At 40.8% G+C, this 24,174-nt stretch overlaps 1 protein-coding gene across 3 annotated transcripts; it reads left to right on the plus strand.

Moving 5' to 3' along the window:
- Nucleotides 1–1,350: 1,350 nt before the first annotated feature.
- bloc1s5 (biogenesis of lysosomal organelles complex-1, subunit 5, muted) lies at nt 1,351–21,113 on the plus strand. Of its 3 annotated transcripts, none has more exons than XM_048530131.2 (5): nt 1,351–1,641; nt 2,732–2,814; nt 5,225–5,354; nt 11,370–11,446; nt 20,421–21,113. In XM_048530131.2, the coding sequence occupies exons 1-5, from the start codon at nt 1,623–1,625 to the stop codon at nt 20,592–20,594; spliced, it is 483 nt and encodes a 160-aa protein (XP_048386088.1). In that variant the 5' UTR covers nt 1,351–1,622; the 3' UTR covers nt 20,595–21,113. The 3 variants fall into 3 exon arrangements, with proteins under 3 accessions (XP_048386088.1, XP_048386090.1, XP_048386091.1); XM_048530133.1 differs by having other exon boundaries at nt 11,388–11,446; XM_048530134.2 differs by having other exon boundaries at nt 11,329–11,446; nt 20,421–20,601.
- Nucleotides 21,114–24,174: the final 3,061 nt, after the last annotated feature.

A 24,174-nucleotide genomic window follows, 5' to 3' on the forward strand; every position in this document is an offset into this window, starting at 1 on the left:
GGATAGAGGAGAAGATAGGTGGAGAGGAGAGTATAGGTGGGGAGGTGATAGGTCAGTCCGGGGAGGATGGACAGGTCAAGGGGGCGGGATGAGGTTAGTGGGTAGGAAATGGAGGTGCGGCTTGAGGTGGGAGGAGGGGAAAGGTGAGAGGCAGAACAGGTAAGGGAGGCAGGGAGGAGCTGAGCTGGTTTTGGGATGGAGTACGGGGAGGGGAGATTTTGAAGCTTGTGAAACCCACATTGATACCATTGGGCTGCAGGGTTCCCAAGCGGAATATGAGTTGCTGTTCCTGCAACCTTCGGGTGGCATCATTGTGGCACTGTAGGAGGCCCAGGATGGATATGTCATCTAAGGAATGGGAGGAGGAGTTGAAATGGTTCGCGACTGGGAGGTGCAGTTGTTTATTGCGAATCAAGCGTAGATGTTCTGCAATGTGGTCCCCAAGGCTTCACTTGGTTTCCCCCAATGTGGAGGAGGCCACAACAGGTACTGCGGATGCAGTATTTCAGATTGGCAAATGTGCATTTGCAGAACAACTATGCTCCTAAGATGCTGCTTGGCCTGCTGTGTTCATCGCTCCACGCTTTGTTATCTCAGATTCTCCAGCATCTGCAGTTCCCGTTGTCTCTGATACAATTTTAACCGTGATCTTGGGTTCATGTCATGTTACTTGTGATCCCACCACACTGTTATGTCTTTGTAAAATCTTCCTTACTGTTCTGTTTTGACAAAAATGCCCTGATAAATTGTTATGGCCTCTCTTCTTTAATTAGTTTGTACAGTTTTGGATTACTTATTACTTTTGGTATGAAGCTTGTCATGTGACTCTGACAGCTATCATGTTATTCCAGCCATTTGGTTTGTCTCCAGCACGACCTTGTTTTTTTCATTTTTTGTAATAGTCTATCTGTGTTAATTAAGCGGATTGTAGGTCATCCCTTCACTTGCTATTCAGCTACTGACACTTTACTGGCACCATTTGACACTTCTGATCACCTGCAAGAACTTTCTGTGAAGCTGCTCACAGCATTTGTACAATTGTTTGACACCCTTAATTACCTCGAAATTTCTTGCAATGGTCTCTCTGCCTATAAACACACTTCTGTCCACTTCACATGGCAAAGGAGCAGTGCCTTGAGAGCTTGTGACTTCAAACAAACCTGTCGGACTGTAACCTGGTGTCTGATGGTTTCTGACCTTGTCCAATACAACACCAGCACCGCCACATCATCGCCCCCTGTCGGCAGCTCCCAGTTACTGCAGGACGGGCATCTACCATCTGCCAATCACAAAGCTCCTATTTGCAACTGGCGAGCTACCAATCGACAATCGTCTTCTGACCACGTTCTCCACCAGTCAACATTGGAGGAAACTATTGCTGCACGTGTCCGGAGGGGGGCGGTGGGAATTGATGTGTAGTGGACCGTTTGAAATGTTTCAGTGAACGGGAGCTCGGTTCACTTGTTCTGATTTTTGAGCCTGTTTTTGTTTTGCTTTGTTTCACTTGTACTCAAGAGTGTATTAGCGTTGAGCGAGGTTCCGCCGGTGACGGCGTTGAACGCTCTCCCGCGGCTGTGCTGGTGGTTCCGGCCAGAGGAGCAGCGGGGCCGGAGGAGGCGGCCATGGAACGCGCGAGGAGAGGTCAGAGTTCAGTTGGGGGTTAAGGGGCTAAATCGGCGAGAAGGGGGGGCACATAAGGGAGGGGGGTAAATCGGTGAAGGGGGGGACACTGGGGAGGGGGGTAAATCGGTGAGGAGGGGAGACACTGGGGAGGGGGTTAAATCGGTGAGGAGGGGGAGACAGTGGGGAGGGGGGTAAATCGGTGAGGAGGGGGAGACAGTGGGGAGGGGGGTAAATCGGTGAGGAGGGGGGTAAATCGGTGAGGAGGGGGAGACAGTGGGGAGGGGTGTAAATCGGTGGGGAGGGGGGTAAATCGGTGAGGAGGGGGGTAAATCGGTGAGGAGGGGGGACACTGGGGAGGGGGGTAAATCGGTGAGGAGGGGAGACAATGGGGAGGGGGTAAATCGGTGAGGAGGGGAGACGATGGGGAGGGGGTAAATCGGTGAGGAGGGGGGACAATGGGGAGGGGGTAAATCGGTGAGGAGGGGGGGACACTGGGGAGGGGGGTAAATCGGTGAGGAGGGGGGTAAATTGGTGAGGAGGGGAGACGGTGGGGAGGGGGGTAAATCGGTGAGGATTCATGGAGGGACGAAGGGTGGAGTGGAAGTTGTCTGTCCCAACAGCAGAGGACAAGTGCCGTTCGTGAAGGTCCAGGGGAGTATGAGATAATGCGTCTGTGAGGAAATGGAGTGGAGGGATGGCCTGAGGGAAGTGATGCTCAATAAGTGCCCAGAGAGAGGAGGATCCATAAGGGACTGGGGACATAGGGGATAGGTCGTTGATGGTCTAGTGAGAATGTCTTTGTTATTGAGTGTATCAGGTGCAGGATTTAGGGAAGTTAGTTCTGAGCCATCTGACACAACAACATCAATCATGTCTTCGGAGAATCTGAGATGACAAGGTGTAAAGCTGGATGAACACAGCAGGCCAAGCAGCATCAGAGGAGCAGGAAAGCTGACATTTCAGGCTTTGACCCATGTCTTTGACTATTTTCCACTTTCTTTTTCCCACCTATTGCTTTTCTTCTGTCTCTCACCCTCACTTCTTCCCTCATCTTGTTTCGTTATGAGTGACTAGTCTAAATTTACACAAATTTTCATTGCTCTTGCAGATTTGAGTGAGATTCACTCCAGGCTATTTGATCATAGACCCATCATCCAGGCAGACATTCGCTATTTCATCAAAGAGTTTGAGGTCAGTATACCCATTGAATATTAAGTGAACAATGTGCACAAACTAGAATGAACTTCTCTGGCACTATTTCCTCACCCTACAGGTAATTTTTCTTTTGCTGTGTTTATGCTCTTCTGTCTTTGTTACTTCTAAAAAAAATTCACTTGATGTTAACCTGCAGACAGTACGTAAAAGAAAAATGCTGTTGTTGAAGTTAAAGAAAGTAAAATGTTGGAAAAACTCAGTAGAGCTGGAGGGAGAAACAGTCACTGTTTCATGGCAAATAAGACTGTCTGGTTTGGAACTGGAGAGGTGGCAATACGTTGCATGCTATGCTGTCGAAACAAGGTTTGAGAGGCAAGTGGAAGGAAAATTGAAGATCAAAGGTGCTATAGAACAAAAGGCAAAGCATGTGGCATTTGACATGCATTCAAATACTACTGTTGCCCCAATGAGGTATTCTGGTTTGGGTGGTTCACCTCCACCATCCTCCTTTTCAGTGCTGAGTCTCTGCTGTATCACTGCTGAGAGGTCCTATGGCATGGTGCCTGTCTTCTGATTAATTTGGAATCCCTTAACATAGGCAGTGAGTTTTGGAATTTGCTCTTAGATACTGCTGTCCCTTATGGAAAGCATCTTTGGTTTTAAGGATGTTATCTATTTCTGGAGTAATGCATTGCAGGGTAAGCCACTTGGGTTCATAATTGTTTAGAGAAGTGAATTTCTGTAGCATTTTAACCTTTGCGTAATGGCGCAAAATTGATTCGAGCTGGTTCTCTCTTGCGTTTTGTATTATTTGGGGCATGAATGTAGAAGGGTTAATTAAGGAATTTTTGCACTAAGGCAGCTTTTTGTTTTCTTTATTCTGTCATGTGATGAGGGCATGCTGGAAGGGCTAACACTTGTTGTCCATCCCTAATTATCCTTGAACCAAGTAGCTCCCAAGACAATTTCAGATGACAAATCATCCACATTACAGAGAGTCTAGAATTGTATTTTTGCCAAACCAGGTAAGGGCAGCAGATATCCTCTCTAAAAGCCATTAGTGAAATAGATGAGTTTTTCCAATAATTGAGATTCTTACAGTCTCCAAGACTGAATTTGCTTTATATTTCTTAATTGATATTACATTCTACCAGCTGGGATTTCAACCCATGCCCCAAAAGTATTAGGCTGATGCCTCTGGATGACTAATCATGTGTAAAAACAGTTTGAACACCGTGATCAGCATAAAACAGGGAGCACTGTCTTGGTTCCTTATAATTAGTAACCACTTAAATTTAAAGAGTTGGGACTGTATCACAGAAACTTCTCTGCTCCAATCCACTACCCATTGTATTATTTAATGTACTCAACCCTACAGACTGCATGTACCAGGTTCCAATTCAGGGCCTGTGGTGATTTCAAATGGATAGTTGGAAGGATATCAACCCTGCTGAGATAGGGAAGTGCAAAGGCAGTTGTGGTTTGTGTTCCCAAATTATTCTCATGCTTTCCTTTGGGAATTGTGTCAACGATGATATCTTTTGGATAGTTTGTCATATTTGCAATGCTGTCAGTGGTGGAACAGCCTTCCAGCAGTGGCCATTTGCACATATTCCTCCATTTCAAAAAAAAACAACTTTGACATGGTACCAGTGAGTTATTTGGTGACCATGGTAGGAATGTTTTTTGGAAGCAATGGCATGGTATTTGGAGGAAAAGGAACAATAACAAAAATTTTTTTTTGTCATCTTAATACAAAATTAATTTTGTATTTATCATGGGTAAGAGCCTAAAACTGAGAGCGCTTAATCCTGGAATAGATTTGTTTTTCTAAATGAAAGCATGGGAACAAATATTAAACATAGAATTGCAAAGCATACTGGGAGGCCATAAAATACTTATACCAGCCTTTTGAAACAGTTAATTAATTAATTAAACTTACACCCCCCCCCCCCACCTTTTCAGAATTCCTGTGTAATTTTTTTGCTTTCAAGTATTTATCAAATGCTCTTACATGTACTACTATTGAATTGATATCACTGCCCATTCAGCATGTGTAGTATAAATTCCTATCTGCATTTTTAAGAAGGATCAATTCCATTATGTTACTTCAGACTCAAGCCAGCCAACTTCTATCTGTGTTCTCAGGTTGCCCACCCTTCTGTCACTGGAATAACATTCACTGTTATTCGAGAAGAATGGCCACAATCTGTTTGATCATTTGTAAATGTGACATTGCTGTACCTTTCTTTTCATTTGTGAAACCTCTTTTTTTTAAACCTAATGGTTTTACTCGATATTCCTTTCTGATAGTGCTGTGAATTCCAATATCGTTGTAGCTTATCTATATAATATTAACATCATGCAGAATATTGCTTGCTGTTTAGAACTGATAAAAATATGAAATGTCAATGGCTGACATCTTTTTTTTTATTTACCTTGAAAGGAGAAGCGTGGATTTCGAGAACAAAGAGGATTGGCAGGTGTGAACAATCTGATCATCGAGCTCAATGACCGGGTCCTTCCTCAAACTTGTGAATCAATGAACAGCAATCTTCCAAGTGTTCTTGCTAAATGTGAGTTTACTATGTATTTTATAACTTCAACATTGTTTCTAGAAAAACTAAGAACAGTTTCCAGAGACATAAGAGCAAATGTTTGACTTAATTGGGCAAAGAACTGTAGGTGGATGGAGGTATGCTTGCTGATGAAGGGAATTTTTTTTCTAATGCAGTAAGTTTTAATAGCCTGGAATGCTTTACGTGGTGGTGTGGTGGAAGCAGATGGTACAATTAGCTTCACAAGGCAACTGGATACGTTCTTATAAAAGAATTTTAAGGACTATGGAGAAAGAACACAAGGCATGGGATTATGAGGGGAAAGTATTTACTATGGGACTGATTTGACAGCTTTTAGAGAGCCGGTGTGAGCTCACTGTGCTGATTTGGTTTTTCTTTTCTAGTTTATGAATTACAGCTTCAGCAGTGTTTTCGTAGGGGGAGGAAGGGTCACCGGACCCAAAACATTAACTCTGTATTTTCCTTTACAGATGCTGCCAGACCTGCTGGGCTTTTCCAGCAACTTTGTTTTTGTTCCTGATTTACAGCATCCACAGTTCTTTCTGTTTTTGTGTTTGTAGGGGGAGTGAATGTAATGGAGAAATTGTTGAACTTTGTGTTAGCTTCAATAATGAAAGTGTAATTCTAACATGGAAATTTCAGTGTTGATGTCATGCCAGGTACATAGGCAGTGCATCCCAATGATGGCAGATCATGACAAACAGCATGTTCCCTTAGCTTTTTGGAGTACTGACCATACTCAACTGTCGTGTGCCTGCAAAACTCGGAATGTAATGGCAATTATTAGATGTTACTCTGCAATTAGATACTTGCTGAATAATCTTTAATGTGGCTCACTTGCACTTGCTCAAAGCTACATATGGTCATATTCAGGCACCTGTACTCTGTAGGCAAAAAGAACATGTCCAGGCATTATGCTTTTCTAAAAATTTTCTTAAATGCTCAGAAAGAATATACATTTTCCAAGAAACAACTCAACCAATCACCAGTTTTTCCTGAGCAGTAAATTGGTGCTCCCTTTAAAATTTGACATTGTTGTGTCAGTCAATATAAGTGCAAGATGAAAAGCTTCAACTGCTTGTTTCATCTTGTTTCAATCGTGACTTTTTTCCTTTTCTTTGTGGCTGATATTTAGCGTGAATTCTTTGCAAAACTTCAGGTCTAGGCGAGAGTCTGGAACACATTCTTCTTAGCAACAATGTGCATTTAGACACTGTTTCATAGTTCCCATCTGTGCTAGCGTTTTTCAAACAGCCTACAACTTAAAAAAAAATCCTCCTTTACTGGCAAAGGCTAGTAGCCTCTGAATACGTGGACATGCAGTGATCCAGAACAAACCATAGTGTAGCAAATGTTACTGTTAATATGTGTGGCTACTTTACAATCTTAAAGGGAACATTTGTTTTTCTTTGTTGAGAATTACATGAGAACATTGCTCAGAAATATGCAGAATGTTACCGGAGAATTTGTTTCGTGGACATTTTTCGAGTACTTCCATTCTACTGACAGACTGCAGTAAATTGGATCTGCAAATTTACACTTTTAGCTGTGCTGAATGGCTGCACAGAATCGAATAGCTCCACCGAATCTCCCTTGTGTTCGATAAGAATTGCCCCCTTCTTTCCTTATCCCCTCATCTCTACTTGAACATCTCTGTTGATGATGTGAATTGAAGAGAAGTATATTCCACATTGGCTGACTGTTTGGAATGGGCGACTCAGTGCTGTTATTGCAGTCTCCAATCTGTAATTGGTTAATAGGTTATGCCACCTGTCAAGGTGGAGTCTCTGAGTTTGGGTGTTTTCCTAGGAGCAATCTGGACAGGGATGGGGATGTGTTGGTATGGATAGCTTGATACTGCCAAAGAAGTAAAAATGGAGAGCAGATTTGATGGAGGTGGTCAGTCAAAGTGCGAAAAATAAATATTCTCAGCAATCTTCAATCAGAAGTGCTGTGTGGGTGATCCATCTTGGTCTCTTCACCATTTTCAGTGATCCCCGGCATCACGGAAACCAGTATTTAGCCAATTTGAGTCACTTCCCATGATATTAAGAAACTCTTGGAGGCACCGATGGTGCAAAGGCTATGGCCCTGACAACATGCCAGCTATTAGTACTGAAGACTTCTGTTCCCCTAGGCCAAGCTGTAGTTACAACACTGGCATCTACCTGACAATGTGGAAAATTGCCTAGCTATGTCCTGTGTACAAAAAGCAGGACAGATTCAACATGGCCAATTACTGCCCCATTTGTTTGCTCTGATTCATCAGTAAAGTGATGGAAGTGGTCGTCAACAGCGCTATCAAGCAGCGCCTGCTCGGTGTTGTCCAGTTTGGATTCCAGCAAGGCCACCCAGCTGCTGCCCTCATTACAGCCTTGGTCTAAACATGGACAAAAGAGCTGAATTCTGGAGGTGAGGTGAGAGTGACAGCCCTTGACATCAAGGCCACATTTGATTTGAATGCGATGTTAAGAAGCCTTAACAAAACTGGAATCATCGGATATCAGGGGCCACACCATTTAGTTGGAGTCATACCCGATGTAGAGAGATGGTTCTGGTTGTTGGAGGTGAGTCATCTCAGCTCCAGGATATCTCTGCAGGAGTTCCTCCAGCAGTTGAGTTCTTAGGCTTGACCATCTTCAGCTGCTTCATCAGTGACTTTCCCTCCAATAAAAATGTCAGAAGCGGGATGTTTGCTGATGATTGATCAATATTCAGCACCATTTGTGAACCCTCAGATACAGAATCAATCCATGTTCAAATTCAAAAAGATCTGGGTGATAACCAGGCTAGAGCTGACAAGTGGCAAGTAACAGTCACTCCACACAAATGCCGGACAATGACTATCTCCAATTAGTGACCATCAAAACATTGCCCCTTGATATTCAATGGTGTTACCATCACTGAATCCCTCCCTATCAATATCCTGGGGGTTACTATTGACCAGAAACTCAACTGGATTTGTCACGTGAACAGAGTGACTACGCAAGTAGTTCAGAGCTTAAGAATAATGTGGCGAGTAACTCATCTCCTGAATCCCCAAAGCCTGTCCATCATCTACAAAGCACAAGTCAGCAGTGTGATGGAATACTCCACACTTGCCTGGATATGTGCAGTTCCAACAATACTCAAGAATTGATTATCAAAGATTATCAAGAATACACCATCCAGGACAAAGCAGCCTGCTTGATTGGCACTACATCCACTCTCTCCACTACTGATGCTCAGTAGCAGCAGTGTGTATTATCTACAAGATGCACTGCAGAAATTGACCAAAGATCCTTAGTCAATACCTTCCAAACCCACATTTCCATTTAGAAGGACGAGAGCAGCAGATACATGGGAACACCATCACCTGCAATTTTCTCTCCAAACCACTCAGCATCCTGATTTAGAAATTGACCATCGTTCCTTCATTGTCACTGGGTCAGCCTCCTAGAACTCCCTCCCTAATAGCACTGTGGGTCAACCTATAGCGCAGGGATGTTTCATGAAGGCAGCTCAGCACGACTTTCACAAGGGCATCTAGGGGCAGGCAATAAATGCTAGCCAGCCAGCATTGAGGAATCTAAATAGAGTCGATGGGAACAGTTTCTTCCCAATGATGGAAGGTCAGGAGCAAGAAGACATAGGTTTAAGATGAGCAGCAATAAAAATATATAGTAATATGCATAGTGTATGATTAAGGTCTGGAATGTACTGCCTGAGAGTGTGGTGAAGACAGGTTTGATCAGGGCTTTTGGAAGGGAATTAAATAAACTGACGAGAAATGGTTTGCAGGCCTGCTGAACAAAGGTGGAGGAATCAGACCAGTTGGATTACTTTATGATGAGGCATGAGCTGATATGCTACTGTCTGTTATGAATGGATCACAACTGATACAACTTTTCTTTCCATTTCAAGACTGGAGGGAGGGCAAATGCAATAGACATTTGTATTCACGTGTTTGTAGCCCAGGGCTCCATTTCTAAACAATGTGTAAATGTCAGAAGAATGGGCTGTGATTAAGTGGCATATAAATATTTCAATCTTTTTTATAAATTATACTTTATTCATAAAATTTGTAAATGTGAATTGTATGACAGCTCACGTTTTACATAATTTACCATACTGATCCATTTATTTCAATGGTATGTGCCACCTTTCAGTGCCTCCTGCATGTATGATTGCAAGTTATATTTACAATATACATTCACATTTATTGGGAATGGGCAATAAATGCTGATCCTGCCAACAATATCTGCATTCCATAAACAAAGTTTTAAGAATTAGTCGATTTGAACCTTAAAAACCAAAAGAACTATAGATGCTGTAAATCAGAAACAAAAACTGAAGTTGCTGGGAAAGGTCAGCACGTCTGGCAGCATGTGAAAAGGAATCAGTTAACATTTCTGGTCCAGTGAGGGAGGGCCACCTGTCCCGAAATGTTAACATTCATAGATGCTGCTTGACCTGCCCTATCTGGTACATGCAATCTAAGGAATTTCGTATTGCAGGCCCTTAAGTTTGAGGGCAGTGAGACAGAGAAACTGCACTTGCTAGAATCCAAGGTAGACAAACAGGAGACTGGAAGAACACAGCAGGCCATGCAGCATCAGTCAACATTTCGGGTATTACCCTTCTTCAGGACTGGATGTGGGGATCAGAAGAGCTGCCAGTAACGTGAAGCCGGTGGGGAAGGGGTGGAAGTGGCTTGGTGATAGATGGACACTGAGTGGTGGTGATTAGCGGATGTTGGTAGTAGGTAGGACCTGGTTGGCCGATAGCAGGGATGAATTCAGTTGGTGGCTGGAAAAGAGGGTCAGAAGGTGGAAGGGAAGGGAGGAGATAGGGCTGGGAAGGGACCAAGGGAATGGGTGAGAAAGTTATTTGAAATTGGAGAACTCAAATGTTGAGTTCTCCAGGCTATAGGGTGCACAGGTGGAAAATAAGGTGTCGTTCAGATTTGTGTTCTGCATTGTTGTGAAACTGGAGGAGGCTAAGGATGGACGTGTTGGAGGGGGAGGGGATGGGGAGTGGGTGGTGACCTGGAGGTTAGGTTGGCCATTACAAGCCAGGCGGAAATGTTTGGTTTTGTAGCAACTGCTGCAAGCTTTATTGCATCCCTCAGGACATAGTCCTGGACTTTGGAATGTGTCACTCTGTCATGGAAAGCTCTTTACAGTGAATGAGCAAAGAGTTTTCTGCCAGACAAATACCCTGATTTTAGAAAAGGGCAGCTTTCACTCCTGAACAATTGCAGCAACTGTTATAGAGCATGTATTGATGCACATCAGTGTACAAAATAATCACAATTATTACAATGCAGAAAAAGGCCCATTCAGCCTATAATGCCTGCATTAGCTCTTTAATCTAGTGCCAATTTCTTGCCTTTTCCCCATATCCCTGCATATCATTACTGTCGAAACGAAAAACCCCATGTCCTCTTGACTGCTGCAATAAAACCTGCATCACCGCATTCCCAAGAGTGTATTCTAACAAACAACTTGCTCTGTGAAAAAATTTTTTCTCACCTAATTCTTGCTATGTTTGCGCATCACTTTAAATCTATGCCCTCTCACTCTTTTCTATTATAAGCAGAAACAGCTTCATCCTATCTGCCCAGCCTAGCCTGCTCATGATTTGAAATCCTCATTAAGACCTTCTCTCTCCAGGGAGAACAGTCTCAATTTATTAAATCAGTCCTTGTAGCTGAAGTTTTTCATACCTAGAATTATTCTAGTAAAATGGCTCTGCACACACTCTTCAACAGATTCCCATCTTTCCTATAATGTGGTGTCCACAATTGTATGCAGTATTCCAGCAGAAATGTAACAGGTGTCTTGTACAAGTTAAGCTGTGTGCTTATGAGTAAAGCTGAGTACACTGATTTATTTACTGCTGTCTCCACCTGTCCTGCCAAGTTCCATGATCTGTTCACACAATCTTAAATTGTGTAGTTTTCAGTGACTGATTTAGTTTTCTAATACAGATCTCACTCCTATTATTATCTTGAGTGCTCACTGTTCACAGTTTGGGATTTCTTTCCAGTGGAAGCGGCAAAGCAAATTACCAACAGGATCCAGCAGAGGGAGCAGGAAGCAGATCAGGTTAGTTGTATTGTTTATGTATTCAAAAGTAAATCCTTTCCACATCCAAATGTTTTTTCAGAATTAGGATGTTGAACTCCATATATAGTTCGCAAGATGGCTGTGCTTAATTTTCACAGTTATGTACTCTTCTTTTCCTGACTTATCGTAATTATATCTGCATTCTGAATAAAGCCCAGTGATTGTCTTCGTGATGGTGACCTGCCTGAATGTAGGTCTTAGGCTAATTTCTCCAGGGTTGCAGCCTGTGCTTTTCTATTTGGTTACTTGTAAGAGTTTCCCATTTTCAATTTCAGGAAGCAGTATGACAATGAATACAAAAAATGTTGAGCTTCTTACGACCAGCTGATGAAGTAAGATACCCAAAGTCAATGTTTAGTCTGTTTTTGACTTATACACACAAAGTAAGAATTACAAATAACCCTTTAACCCATGACCACCGTCAATAAGAGACTGGTAATACTCTTTTGAAAGTACAATTATTTACTAGACAAATAAAATAAAGAACAATCACTTAAAAAAATACTGTAATACAAATACAAATACTAGGGCGACACAGTGGCTCAGTGGTTACCTCATGGCATCAGGGACTGAGGTTCAATTCCAGCCTCAGGCATTGTCTGTGTGGAGTTTGCACGTTCTCCCCATGTCTGCATGGGTTTCCTCCCGCAGGTTAGGTGAATTGGCCACGCTGAATTGCCCATTGGGATGTGTAGATTAGGTGGGTTGACGGGGGATGAGCCTGGGTGGGATGCTTTGAGGTTCGACATGGGCTTGTTGGGCCGAAGGGCCCGTTTCCACACTGTAGGGATTTTATGATGATGTAACAAAAGCTTTAATGGAGCATAGCCAATTAAATTTAATGGAGTACGTGTTCCCAGTGGCTGCCTTGATCCATGTGCAGTTGCACCTATGACATCACATCAGTAAGACTTTTTTTTTAAGCAGTTCCTACGTCTGCGGAACAGACACTATGACCAGCTGAGAACTACAGCTCAGCCCTTGAGGATGCATTGGATTAGACACTGTACTGACAACAAATTCCCTACTGCAGCACTACGTTTTGCACATGCGCACTCAGTGCTCCATCTAACCAGTGATGTTGGCATTAAATGCAGCTTACATTATAAAATCATTTCCAGATTAAGGTTGAGCTACAGACCATGTAGCACCCAACAGTTGTGGAAGTCCCTGAATGTACTGGCGGACAAGGCATTGACTGGAATGTAGCTGCAAAAGAAAGTCAGGCAGTCTGACTCTTCAATACTATTTTGAAAACCTACAAAAAAATTCATTTGAAATAACTCATGAGCAACTCTTTTTAAAAGGAATACTTTACAAACCTACAGTGGAAGCTTTTCAAATTAATATGGCATGTTGATGGTAGATGATACATTACCTCCAGTTATTCTAGATGGGCAAGGTATCTCATGTTCTAAAAAGAGCCATTTAGGACTTGAAACAGTAACTGCTTCTCTCTCCACTGATGCTGCCAGACGTACTGAGCTTTCGAGCGTTTTCTATTTTTGTTTAAAGTATCTCAGAAGTTTGAATACCAAGTGAAGCTATTTCGCTACTTCGCAGTAACAGCACAAATGAAACTCAACACGAGCAAAAAGACATCCTGCCTGTCCCTCAAACTACTGATGTGGTATATGAATTTCGGTGTTAGTGTGATGCCAGGTTACTGATGATCAAATCAAACAACATTTCCTTTCTGCCATTTGCAATAATCAAGACATTGCCTGTACCCAACCAGTGTGGCTTGGACACTGTGCTGAAGTTTTATCAACATTGGACGTAATTCTCCAGTTGGGCTGTATAATCTGATTGTGTGAGGACTTACAGTATCAACCAACTTAAGATTCTCCATTGGGCTCACGTGTGCAGTTGCATCTACTGAATGCTGTATATACTTGTACACACGGCATAACAAAACCTGGCAGCCAACTGTCAGTCAGCTTAGTCAATTAAACAAACTAATGCCGTTAAAGGCAGATAAATTCCCTCGTCCTGACGTCTTGCATCCTAGGATCCTAAAAAAAAAATAGCTGCAGAGGTAGTGGATGCATTTCTAAAAATCTCAGGATTCTGGAGAAGTATCCGAGGATTGGAAAATTGCTAATGTGACCTTCTGATGCAAAAATGGAAGGAGGCAAAAATCAGGCAACTACAGACCAATTAGCATGACATCTATTATTGAAAAAGTATTGGAATCAATTATTAAAGAATTGATAACAGAATATTTGGAAAATCATAATCTAATCAAGCAGCATCAGCATGACCTCATGATTGGGAAATCACACCTGACTAATTTATTATTTTGAGGAAGTCTCAACCAGAGTGGTTAGAGGGGTACCAGTAGATGTGTTGAATTTGTATTTCCAGAAGGCATTCAATAAGGTGCCACTGAAAAGGTTAAATCATAGGCTAGGAGCCTGTAGGTTGGAGGTAGCATATTAGTGTGGGTAGAGAATTGGCTAATGGACAGAAAACAGCAACTTGGAGTTAAATGGTTCTTTTTTAGCATGGCGACTGCAACCAGTAAGGGGTTCCACAGAAATCAGTGCTGGGACCGCAGTGGTTTAGAATTTACATTAAAGATTTGGAGGAGGGAAGTTCATGTACTGTAGCCAAATTTGCAGAGATGTCATTGAAATGGGTAGAAAGGCAGGCTGTGAGAGGGATTCACGAGTTAAGAGATGGTGATATGTTAAATAAGTAGGAGATAAGTTGGCAAATGGAGTATGATGTGAGAAAATGTGAAATTGTACATTTTGGAAGTAAGGACAAAAGAATAGAGTATTATTTAAATTCAGAAAAACTGCAGAAAGCCACGGCTCAAAACAATTTGGTGCTGCATGTGCATTAAACACAAAGTTGGCACACAGGTGCAGCATGTAGTCAGGAGAGCTAATGAAATGTTAATCCTTATTTCAGTAGGGTTGAAGGATAAGAGTAGGGAATTCTTGCAGCAACTACAAGGTGCTGGTGAGACCACATCTGGAGTACCATGAGCAGTTTTGGTCCCCTTATTTAAGGAAATATATCACTTCATTGGGGAAAGTTCAGAAAGGATGATTCCCAGCATGGAGAGATTGTCTTATAAGCAAAGGCTAAACCATTTGGAATTGTACTCACTAGAATTTAGAAGAATGCAACCTGATTTTATTGAAACATGTAGGATTCTTAAGGGGCTTTACAGGGTTAATGGTGTGAGGATGATTTCCTTCATGGAAGTGTCTAGGACCAGAAGGTCGGGTCTCAGAATAAAGGAGTGCCAATTTAAGAGGTGAGGAGGAATTTCTTCTCTAAGTTGAATCTTTTGTGCCCCGAAACTCATGTCTCACAAACTTGATTGAATTTTTTGAGGAAGTTACCAAAAGGATTGGTGGTAGAGCAGTAGACTTCGTTTATTTGGATTTTAGTGAAGCCTTTGACAAGGTTCTGCAAAGTAGACTAATTAGTAAAGTTGGGTCACGTGGAATTCAGAGTGACAACCGGATACATAATTGGCTTAACAGCAGCAGACGGAGAGATGGCAAAGTGTTCTTTTTGGACAGAAGGCATGTGACCAGCTGTGTTCCAAAGGGATCAGTTCTGGGACCTCTTTTGTTTGTTATTTATACAAATGATTTTGATGAGAATATAGAAGGCATGATTAATAAGTTTGTGAATGACATCAAAATTGGTACTGTAGTAGAACGTGAAGAATGTTTTCTAAAATTACAGTGGGATCTTGATCAAATGGGTCAATGGGTTGAAAAATGGCAGATGGAGTTCAATTTGGATAAATGCAAGAAATACAATTAATATACAGGGCTCATACAGTTAAGGGTAGGGCCTGGGTGGTATTGTAGAACAAAGGGACCTGGGATGCTGGTACATAATTCTTCGACATTTGTGTCACCTACAGATTGGGTGGTTAAAAAAAGAGTTTGGTATGCTTACCTTCATTGCTCAGTCCTTTTGAGTATAGGCATTGGGAAGTCATGATGAGGTTGTACAGGACATGGGTGAGTCCTGTTCTAAAATATTGTGTCCAGTTCTGGTTGCCCAGTTATAGTTATAGGAAGGATATTATCAAGCTGGAGAGTGTTCATATGGTATGGAAGGTTTCAGTTAGAACAAAGGCTGGATAGGCTGGGACTTTTTCCTACTGGAGTGTGGGAGGTTGAGAGGCAATCTGATGGAAAGTTATAAAATAATGAGAGGTATAGATAGAGTTAATGGTAGGTGTCTTTTCCTTGGGGTGGAGGATTTCAAGACTGGATGCACATTTTTAAGGTGAGAAAATAGATAAAAAAGACATGAGGCAAATTTTTAACATAGGGTGGTTCACGTGTGGAGTGAACTTCCGGACGAAATAGTGGATGCATGTACAATTACAATGTTTAAAAGACATTTGGATAAGTACATGATTGGGAGAGGTGTGCGAGGAGCAGGTGGGAATAATTTAGTTTGGAATTATGTTCGGCATGGACTGGTCGGACCGAAGGGTCTGTTTCCATGTTGTATGACTTTGATCTCTATAACTGCTTGCCGATCAAGCAGTACTCTCGGCTCAGATAGTATGGTTTTCTGTTTTCTTGCGAATTATCCTAATCGGTGAAAACTGAGAAGCTTTGAGCAAATGTCTTTATTTTTACAGCAGGAAAGTCAATGTATACAATTAACATGAGGCGGATTCCCCATTGCCATCCACGTGTACTTTTTAAAAAGTCATGAGTCCCCTTCCTAATGGATTCTCAACCTGTAAATAGCCGTTATCTCTTGAGGCTCTAATTCTTCTGCTCTTGCCACCAAAATCTCTCATTTCACCTTTGGCCATGGCTCACGGATCTGACCACAGCACATTTTTCAGGGCCTCTGGTGACTTACGAGCAGGAGCCATTCTTGGCTGAAGTCTTGACTGAAGCTGAGATAACAAGATGTGGAGCTGGATGAACACAGCAGACCAAGCAGCATCTTAGGAGCAGGAAAGCTGACGTTTCGGCCTAGACCCAAAACGTCAGCTTTCCTGCTCCTAAGATGCTGCTTGGCCTGCTGTGTTCATCCAGCTCCCCACCTTGTTATCTCTGATTCTCCAGCATCTGCAGTTCCTATTATCTCTTCACTGAAGCCAGCAGGTTTTCTGTATACTGGAATAGATTCTAGAACAGTTATTGAATGCAGTGTTAGTATTTCTGGGAGTGAATCTCCCCTGCTGCTCCAGAAAGGCCCCTGTAGGCTCACAGTGGACAAAGTGAATTACTGGGCAGCTGAGCACTCAGCCGAGTGATAAAAATTGCAAGCTTGCTCTAAAGACCACATTTCCCATTTTCTATTGGTTATATGGAAGAAACCTGGAAGGAATGAACCAGTACTGAGGTCTCCTGAGCCGCCACCATCTTTTTATTATCCAGTTTGAACAGCATTAGTGCGGTACAAATGGAGCATCATCCTCTGAAGAAATTGTTCACACACCAAGAATCACATTGCTATAATGGAATTTTGATATATGGGCAAACCAGTTTCCATTCCAAGAAGACTTGGTTTGTTTACTCATGTGGAACAATCTCACAGCAAGAATGATTTTAAGCACTCAGCTTGACTGAGGCAAATCAAAATTTATCATTCCTCCTGCTCCAAAGAGCATATACTGGGAATCCAATCAATCTGAAGGAATAGCCAAGGAAAGTCCACATTCCATTAAAAAATCAAACAAATTACTGAGAATGTCACTAACACTTTGTATTGTCAGTATCACTAGCTTGATTTTGTTCAATGCCCTCTCTAATTAGGCCAAATCCTTTTCCCTAATGGACATGTGGTGAAAAGATTAATGAACTGGGTATCTCATGCACACCATTAGCAAGTGATTTTCAAACTTGAGCATTTGCTGATTATTTTTAAAAGTAAATCAGTGTTTGCTAAGTTTGAAGTTTTATTTTGTATGTAAAACTTATGCACTTGCTTTGAAAGTGGTTTAAATATATCATGGAGAAAGGTTTCAGGTGGGGAGAGGCTTTTGAGGAAGAGAGGTCTTTAAGTTGAAAGCAGTTCACAGCATGTGCAAGATATTCAGAATACAAGACAGTACAATGGATCAGGAGATATTTGTATTTTGATTTGGCACATTGCTGGTAGTGCCAGTGTCCAATTTTATTTGTATTCTGCTCTGCTATATATACTGCCTAACACAACCTTTTTTATGTATATTACTAAATGCACTTGAGGGACAAAGGCATTGTTGCCTGGTCTAGCATTTATTGCCCGTCCCTACTTGCCATTGAAAAGGTAATGGTGATCTGCCTTCTTGAACTGCTACAGCCAAGTCCTGTAGGTAAACCCACAATGTCATTAGGGAGGGAATACCAGGATTTTGACCCAAATGGTATCAAAATACAGGTAGGGCACTAACTTTGTCTTCCATTTATATGGAGAAGACATAGACCCATAAGTATGATTAAAACATTACAGTTTATTAGTGAAATATTTAGAGTAACAGTAAACTTGGTAAAAATTTTTTTGATGTCTGCAATAATCATATCATGAAGGAATAAACTCATTGCTCATCAAAGAGCAGAGAGGATTTAGGGGGAAACAGGTTTTGACACAGTAAATATGGGAAAACTGTTCCTTGCCAGTTTTCACCAGTTTTTCTCTGTTTTTGTAACATTTTGAGTGGATTTCCTAAGTTCTGGCCTATGGCTTGTGAAAAGAGTTTCTTGTTGGTGGGCTTTGTTATGCAAATGAGAGACGCAAGTACCTTAGTATTGTTAGTTTTATGCACAAGTCCAGTTAAATTTTCAACTTTTTTAGAATCCTGATCTTTGCTGTTGAAGATTTTAGTTATGATACATTATTTATAGAGGTTTTTCCCAATTTTACATGATTGGCAACTTGCATTAAGTACACAGATCTCACTTTCACCAAACACTTAGCATTAGCAGCAAGTTTGGGTGACCCTGCTATTTTGCCTTGACTCTTGATTCATTGGAGCCTGAGTGACTGCCCGTGTTTAACTTGATTGCATTGGCTTCTGGAAAATTGCATTGACAGATGGCAAATAAAAAAAGAACTGCAGAAGCCAAAAATTTGAAACGAAAACAGAACACTTAAACCAGTCAGCTTCTGTGGAGAATACAAGAGTTAATATTTCAACACGGTAATTACTAGAAATCAGAAATTGCTGAAAATGACATAGCAAGTCTATCAGCTTCTACAAGAAGTAAAGATATGTTACAATTTAGATATACTCAGTAACCAGGCCAGCCATATCTTTTGGATGCAAATGGTGAGTGGCCTATGCAATCACACAAATTTCTGTTTTTGTACAGTCAATAGTCCACTCCTGAGATGGCAGAAACTGACCTAAATGAATGTGGTTTACTGTGGAAACTTGAAACTAATAATTCACCATTAGAATGCCTTATTGTGAGGAAGGAAGACGTTCCTTGTACATTTTCTCCACTGTGCCTGAGGGGTGTGCATCAACTTTTCCAGGCATATTGTGTCCTTATTTTAGTTGAAGAAAATTGATTGACTCATCTACCACTGAAATCAAAGATAACATTAAGTCCAGTTCATAATGGGCATAGCTTTATCTGACAAAATGTGCCTCAAAGTATGCCTCGCTTTGCATAACCTATCTAGAAAATAAACTTTCTCAGTCTGGCTTGGTCCATTTAGCTATGCAAGTACCATGTATGATTTTTGTCTTATATATAAAATTTCCATTCTTATTTTCAAGTCCCTCAGGCTGGCTGTGTTTTCAGTTGCCTGGACTCTGAACTCTGGAATTGCCTCCCTAAACCTCTCAGCCTTACTAGTTTGCTTTCCTCTTTAAGATATCACTTACCCTTTTGACCAAGTTTTTGGTCATCTAACCTAATACTTGTGTGTCTCAGTGTCATATTTTGTTTCATTTCTTCCATGCAGCGTCTTGAAATGTTCCTTTCCTTTCAAGATGTTTTATAAATGTAAGTTGTTTTGTTGGTTTTGAATGAGTTACTAATCACGTACACCACATCACAGTGGAATTTTAACCCTCAGTGCTTCTGACAAACAGTTGTGCAGCAGATGGAAACTAGAACATTTACAGAGAATTAGTACAGAAAAATAAGCACAGTGAGAAATAGAAAAGACAAGTATAGGAAAGAGGAAAACTGAATTACAGAGGCAATCCTTACAGATCAGTTAAAACAGGGTCTTTGTGAAAAGTAGCATTAACAATTCAGGTTATGTTTCACTGTTCCTGTAGATTTTAAGTTGAACTTACTTAACCTTTTGAAGCAACGTTGCTTTTAACAGCTGTGTTTCTGAATTGACAGGAAGGCAGACAGAAGGAAAGAGTTGCATATACTTACATGCCTTTTACATCCTGAGGATGTCCCTAAGCATTTCACAGCCAATGAATTAGTTTGAAGTGTTATGACTGTTGTCAAAATAGCACACTTAACTGCATTTTCAGAAAATTAATATGACGGTGTATTTTACAGAGTTTTCTTGATCCAATACTGTAATTTCCCACAAAGTTACAGCAGTACAAGAAACTGCTAGAAAATTGACTTTAATTTTCTGTGGTTCTGTCATTGACATTTGTTAACTTCTGAGCTAAAATCATGGGTACTTGTTGAGTTGCAGAGAATGAACTAAGTTGCAGAGGCCAGTTTAAAATCTGACCTGTCACTATTTTTGCAAAGTGCAGATAAAATAATTGTTTTCAATGAGATTAGATTTCATTGAGCTCTCAGGCTTTTTGAGTGAGATTTATTTCGTAGAAGACTCTTAAACTGACTGCTGTGTTAATGATTGCTACAAAGTAGGTTTTACATAAACAATTCAAGGGCCAATATTAAGGGGCTAATTTTGTTCCCTGAATGAAGAATGGTAAAAAGAATGTGTTTGTAAAAGTTGCTGGCCTGTATCTTTAGAAGGGCTGAGATGTTTACATCTGGTCAAAAACACATTTTCTTCTTGCTGTTTACAGAAAGATCGGCTGCAAGCCATCAGAGAAAGGCGCAAGGCTGAATGGGAAGCCTTTGTAATTGAACAGCGCCGCAAAAGTGCAGAGGTGGAGGAGGAACATGTGAAAACGGTGGAATGGGTGAAAGAACAATATGTGAGAATGGAAGAGGACTTGGCAAAATTCAGGACTTTCTGACTTCACTACACAGTTACTGACCTGTGCACTATGCTGACCAAGGCTGTTGAGTGTGATCATGGCAGTCAATATCTTTTAAACCTACCTGTATATCAGGGTGTGTAAAGAAATATAACGCTTAAAATAATGTCGTCCTCCAGATAGTCTGGATTTTGTCTGCATTGCTGATTCAAAAATGTTCTTTGATTCTGCCAACAGAAGAGATTATATATAATTTTCCATCAAGATACATCTGATTTCAAATATTTACAAATTATCTGAGTCAGAACTGATAGCATTTCTGTAAAATCCTTATCACCAACATCCTGAAGGGCTTTGTAATTATTTTTAAAATGCAGTCACTGTTAACGTGTACATAGCTTGGGATTAAAATTTAACTTCTAATTGCAATAAGATTTTTCAATACTTTAGAGTCTGTTGAATGTCTAAATGTTCTGTTGAATTAAAAATTGAAACTTTACATGATCCTTATTTCCAAGGCATGAGAATGTAAGTGAAATAAAGTGCTTACAAAAGGAATTGCCTGTGTGAATTTATGGTTTATTGTCAAGCCGCATTCTTGGCAGCGTGATGAAATTGTGATTAAAGTGTCGGAGCAGATGGAATAAATATTTTAGATTAGTTTTGATAGCACTGAGCCAAAGCCAAGTTTTTCATCTACCACAGTGTTTTGACAGCCTCATCAATCACCTGCTGGTACCCAGAATAAAAACACTACCAGCACACAGTCACTTGGAGTGTTAGAAGCCCACTGTTATGTAACTTGAGATAAAAGCAAAAGGTTTGGGGTTATTTCACTTTATTGTAGTGCCAGTGTGGGGTGGAGGGAAATGAGAATCCTTATTCTCTCGTTGAGCTTAAAGAGCTCCGCTAGAAATTTTAACATCAAGTTTCACTTTCCTATCTATGTCAAAGTACATGACTAAGATAATTAGGTCATGTTTTCACATGAAAGTTTTAAAAAAAAATCTGAATACAGCAAGGCTGAAATGCTGAAACCCTGACAGTAGGCAAGTTCTACGTAATTTCTTTCAGACTTTCTTTTCAACTTACTCCGTACTTCTAAAATATTATGAAAAATATCTAGTGGTAGCCCTTTTGAGTGTAATTCTTTCAGTCACACACCCATCGAACTGGTTGGGAAGATTCCTGGGGTGATATTTCTTCATTGCTGCAGAGGGTTTCAACAAAAGAGAGTTAATATTGTGTTACTTATTTCCCAAGTGTGGAAATTGAGCTACTGTAACCTAGATTTGGAGATGGCCTTGAATAATCAACAACTCTGACCCAGATGTGATATTTGTATCTGATGGGACCAAGTCCAGGATTTTGTGTCCAATCAAAAAGATGCCAACATTGAATCTATAAGCTTAGGTGATTTCCAGACATTCCTCACTCAATTGGTTTGTGTCTCTGTTTGTAAAAACTAAGATCCTTTGAAATAACTTTTAAAGGATGTGCTTGAAATCTAAACACAACTAGAACTGTTACTTTGACATTTTTTCACTTGTGATGAAGTATCACATGCTCGGAGCAAATCAATGTGTGTTAATCAACTATTAGAATAAACTGCTTAATTTGTGTTTTGAGTTCTGGAGCTTGTAAATAAAATATAAAGTATATAGACATTCACAATGTAATATTCTACTCCTGTCAGTGTTTTGTGAAACCTTGAAGCATTTATACGTGTTCAATCATTTTCTCTTTCCACAAGGCTTATGCCATTAGCCCATTTTGCACCAGAGTTTTTCTGTTTTTTTTTTGCTTAAACTAGTATTTCCATTACATGAAAATTAGTGCTGATATTGCCTGGGTTTGTAATCTTTCAAATTGCAGCATCACACGTATCAAAATACTCTGCTTGTTTCAAAAACCTGTCTAAGTTGACATGTGATGCAATTGTGTTGGATTGATTGGCAGAACTACTTTCTTGATGTTAAGCTACTTTCCTAATAAGATCTAGTTCCGTAGTACTAAGTGCAAATTCCTACAGTAGCGTTAAGTTTGATTTATTTTTCCAGAATAGAACTCTACATTGGTATTATAACATTTACAATAGTTTTCACTTTCAGCTATCAATTAATATTTAACACTTTACCAACAAAGAAGTTGTATCAGAGTTCTTATTGTATAAATTAATGTAATCTAGTTAATAGCAGCCCACATTGATTTATTTTAATTGGAAATTAAGGGCTGCAAGACTTGACTGCTGCCCTTTGGTGAAGGAAAATTCTTTTAATCTCACTCGACCATAATTATTCTCTCTTGTTAGAGAAAGAGAGACATGACCGTCACCGCACCTCAAGCAAGGGAAAAGATTGAGGAGAGTCCCCTTCATGGAAACCCCAGCCAGTGCTGGAGTTGAACCCATACCATTAGTACCACTCTGCTGTCTAGCTAACAAAGCCCTATTTTATTTTTGTAATGTCCCTGCTGCAAACTGTGTTTCTTTTCTGTGAGACTGGGTTTTATTCAGGGTGGGGTGACCACATCCTACATGTTATTTCAGGTCCATGCATTTTTGAATGCAGTGGAAGATAAAGGAAAGGGACCTGAGTGGAGAGCAACTGCAATTTAGGATAGTGAAACATAGAAGTTGATTTGTCTCCAGTTACTGAAGCCGAGGATATCCAGCAGCTTAGATTGTGAACCAAATAAATTATGCAGCTTTCCATGTAGTGACAGCAGTCTTATAAACCAGTTGTGGATTACATGGGCTTATTTTCGAGCTTTACATATGCCTTGTGTTTTCTCTGGCAGTGTTGTCGGTCACAATTAGTGGTCTGATTAGCAAACTAGACACTATTTGTAACATTACAGCACAGCAGAATTGTTACACTGCAGATATCCCATCACCAAGTCACCCCTTATTTACACATTCATGTTACATGATGCAGAGCCAGCTCTGGAATAAACAGAACCTCTGACACTCCTGTTTATATCGGTCAGCCTGGATTCCTTGATTGGACCGGGTTAACAGCCCCAAACAGGGAGCTCATATCCTATGGACCCACCTTAGCTGACCTTATTCTAATCATTACAGAGTCCACTCAGCTTATTGTGTCAGCAGCAACAGTCTGAATGAGTATCTCACCTAATGACATCCCTACACCTTCCCTGGGCTCATTACTGCACTCCCCATCTCCACCACCCAACAACCTGACAAATAACAGTCCGTAATTCCATTTCGAATACTCTGAGGCAGTGTGCTCCGTCCCTTAACCATTCGTTGTGTGAATGTATTGCTTTTGTATGAGAGGATATGAAAGTGCGAAAAGTGTGAATAAACATTAGGTAGTTTTTAAAGCAAATGAAGCTGTGAGCAATCCCGAATCTTGAAACGTTTGTCCGAATTGGGAAGTATGGGGCAATTGGGTTACATTCCCATCAGGATTTAGCTGTGAGAAAGGCCAGGAAAGATGGAGAAAATCAAAGCAGGTTATCCAGCTGGTCATTGGGATCTGGACATAACTGCATCAGTTGGAGATAGCTGTGCAAGTCTGGCACCTATGCTTGGTAGGTGATGTGACCTAAATGATGGGATAAGTCATCATTTAGGAAAAAGATAAAAGATTAGAAA

The sequence above is a fragment of the Stegostoma tigrinum genome, chromosome 5 (genome assembly GCF_030684315.1).
Source record: "Stegostoma tigrinum isolate sSteTig4 chromosome 5, sSteTig4.hap1, whole genome shotgun sequence".
Taxonomy (NCBI): domain Eukaryota; kingdom Metazoa; phylum Chordata; class Chondrichthyes; order Orectolobiformes; family Stegostomatidae; genus Stegostoma; species Stegostoma tigrinum.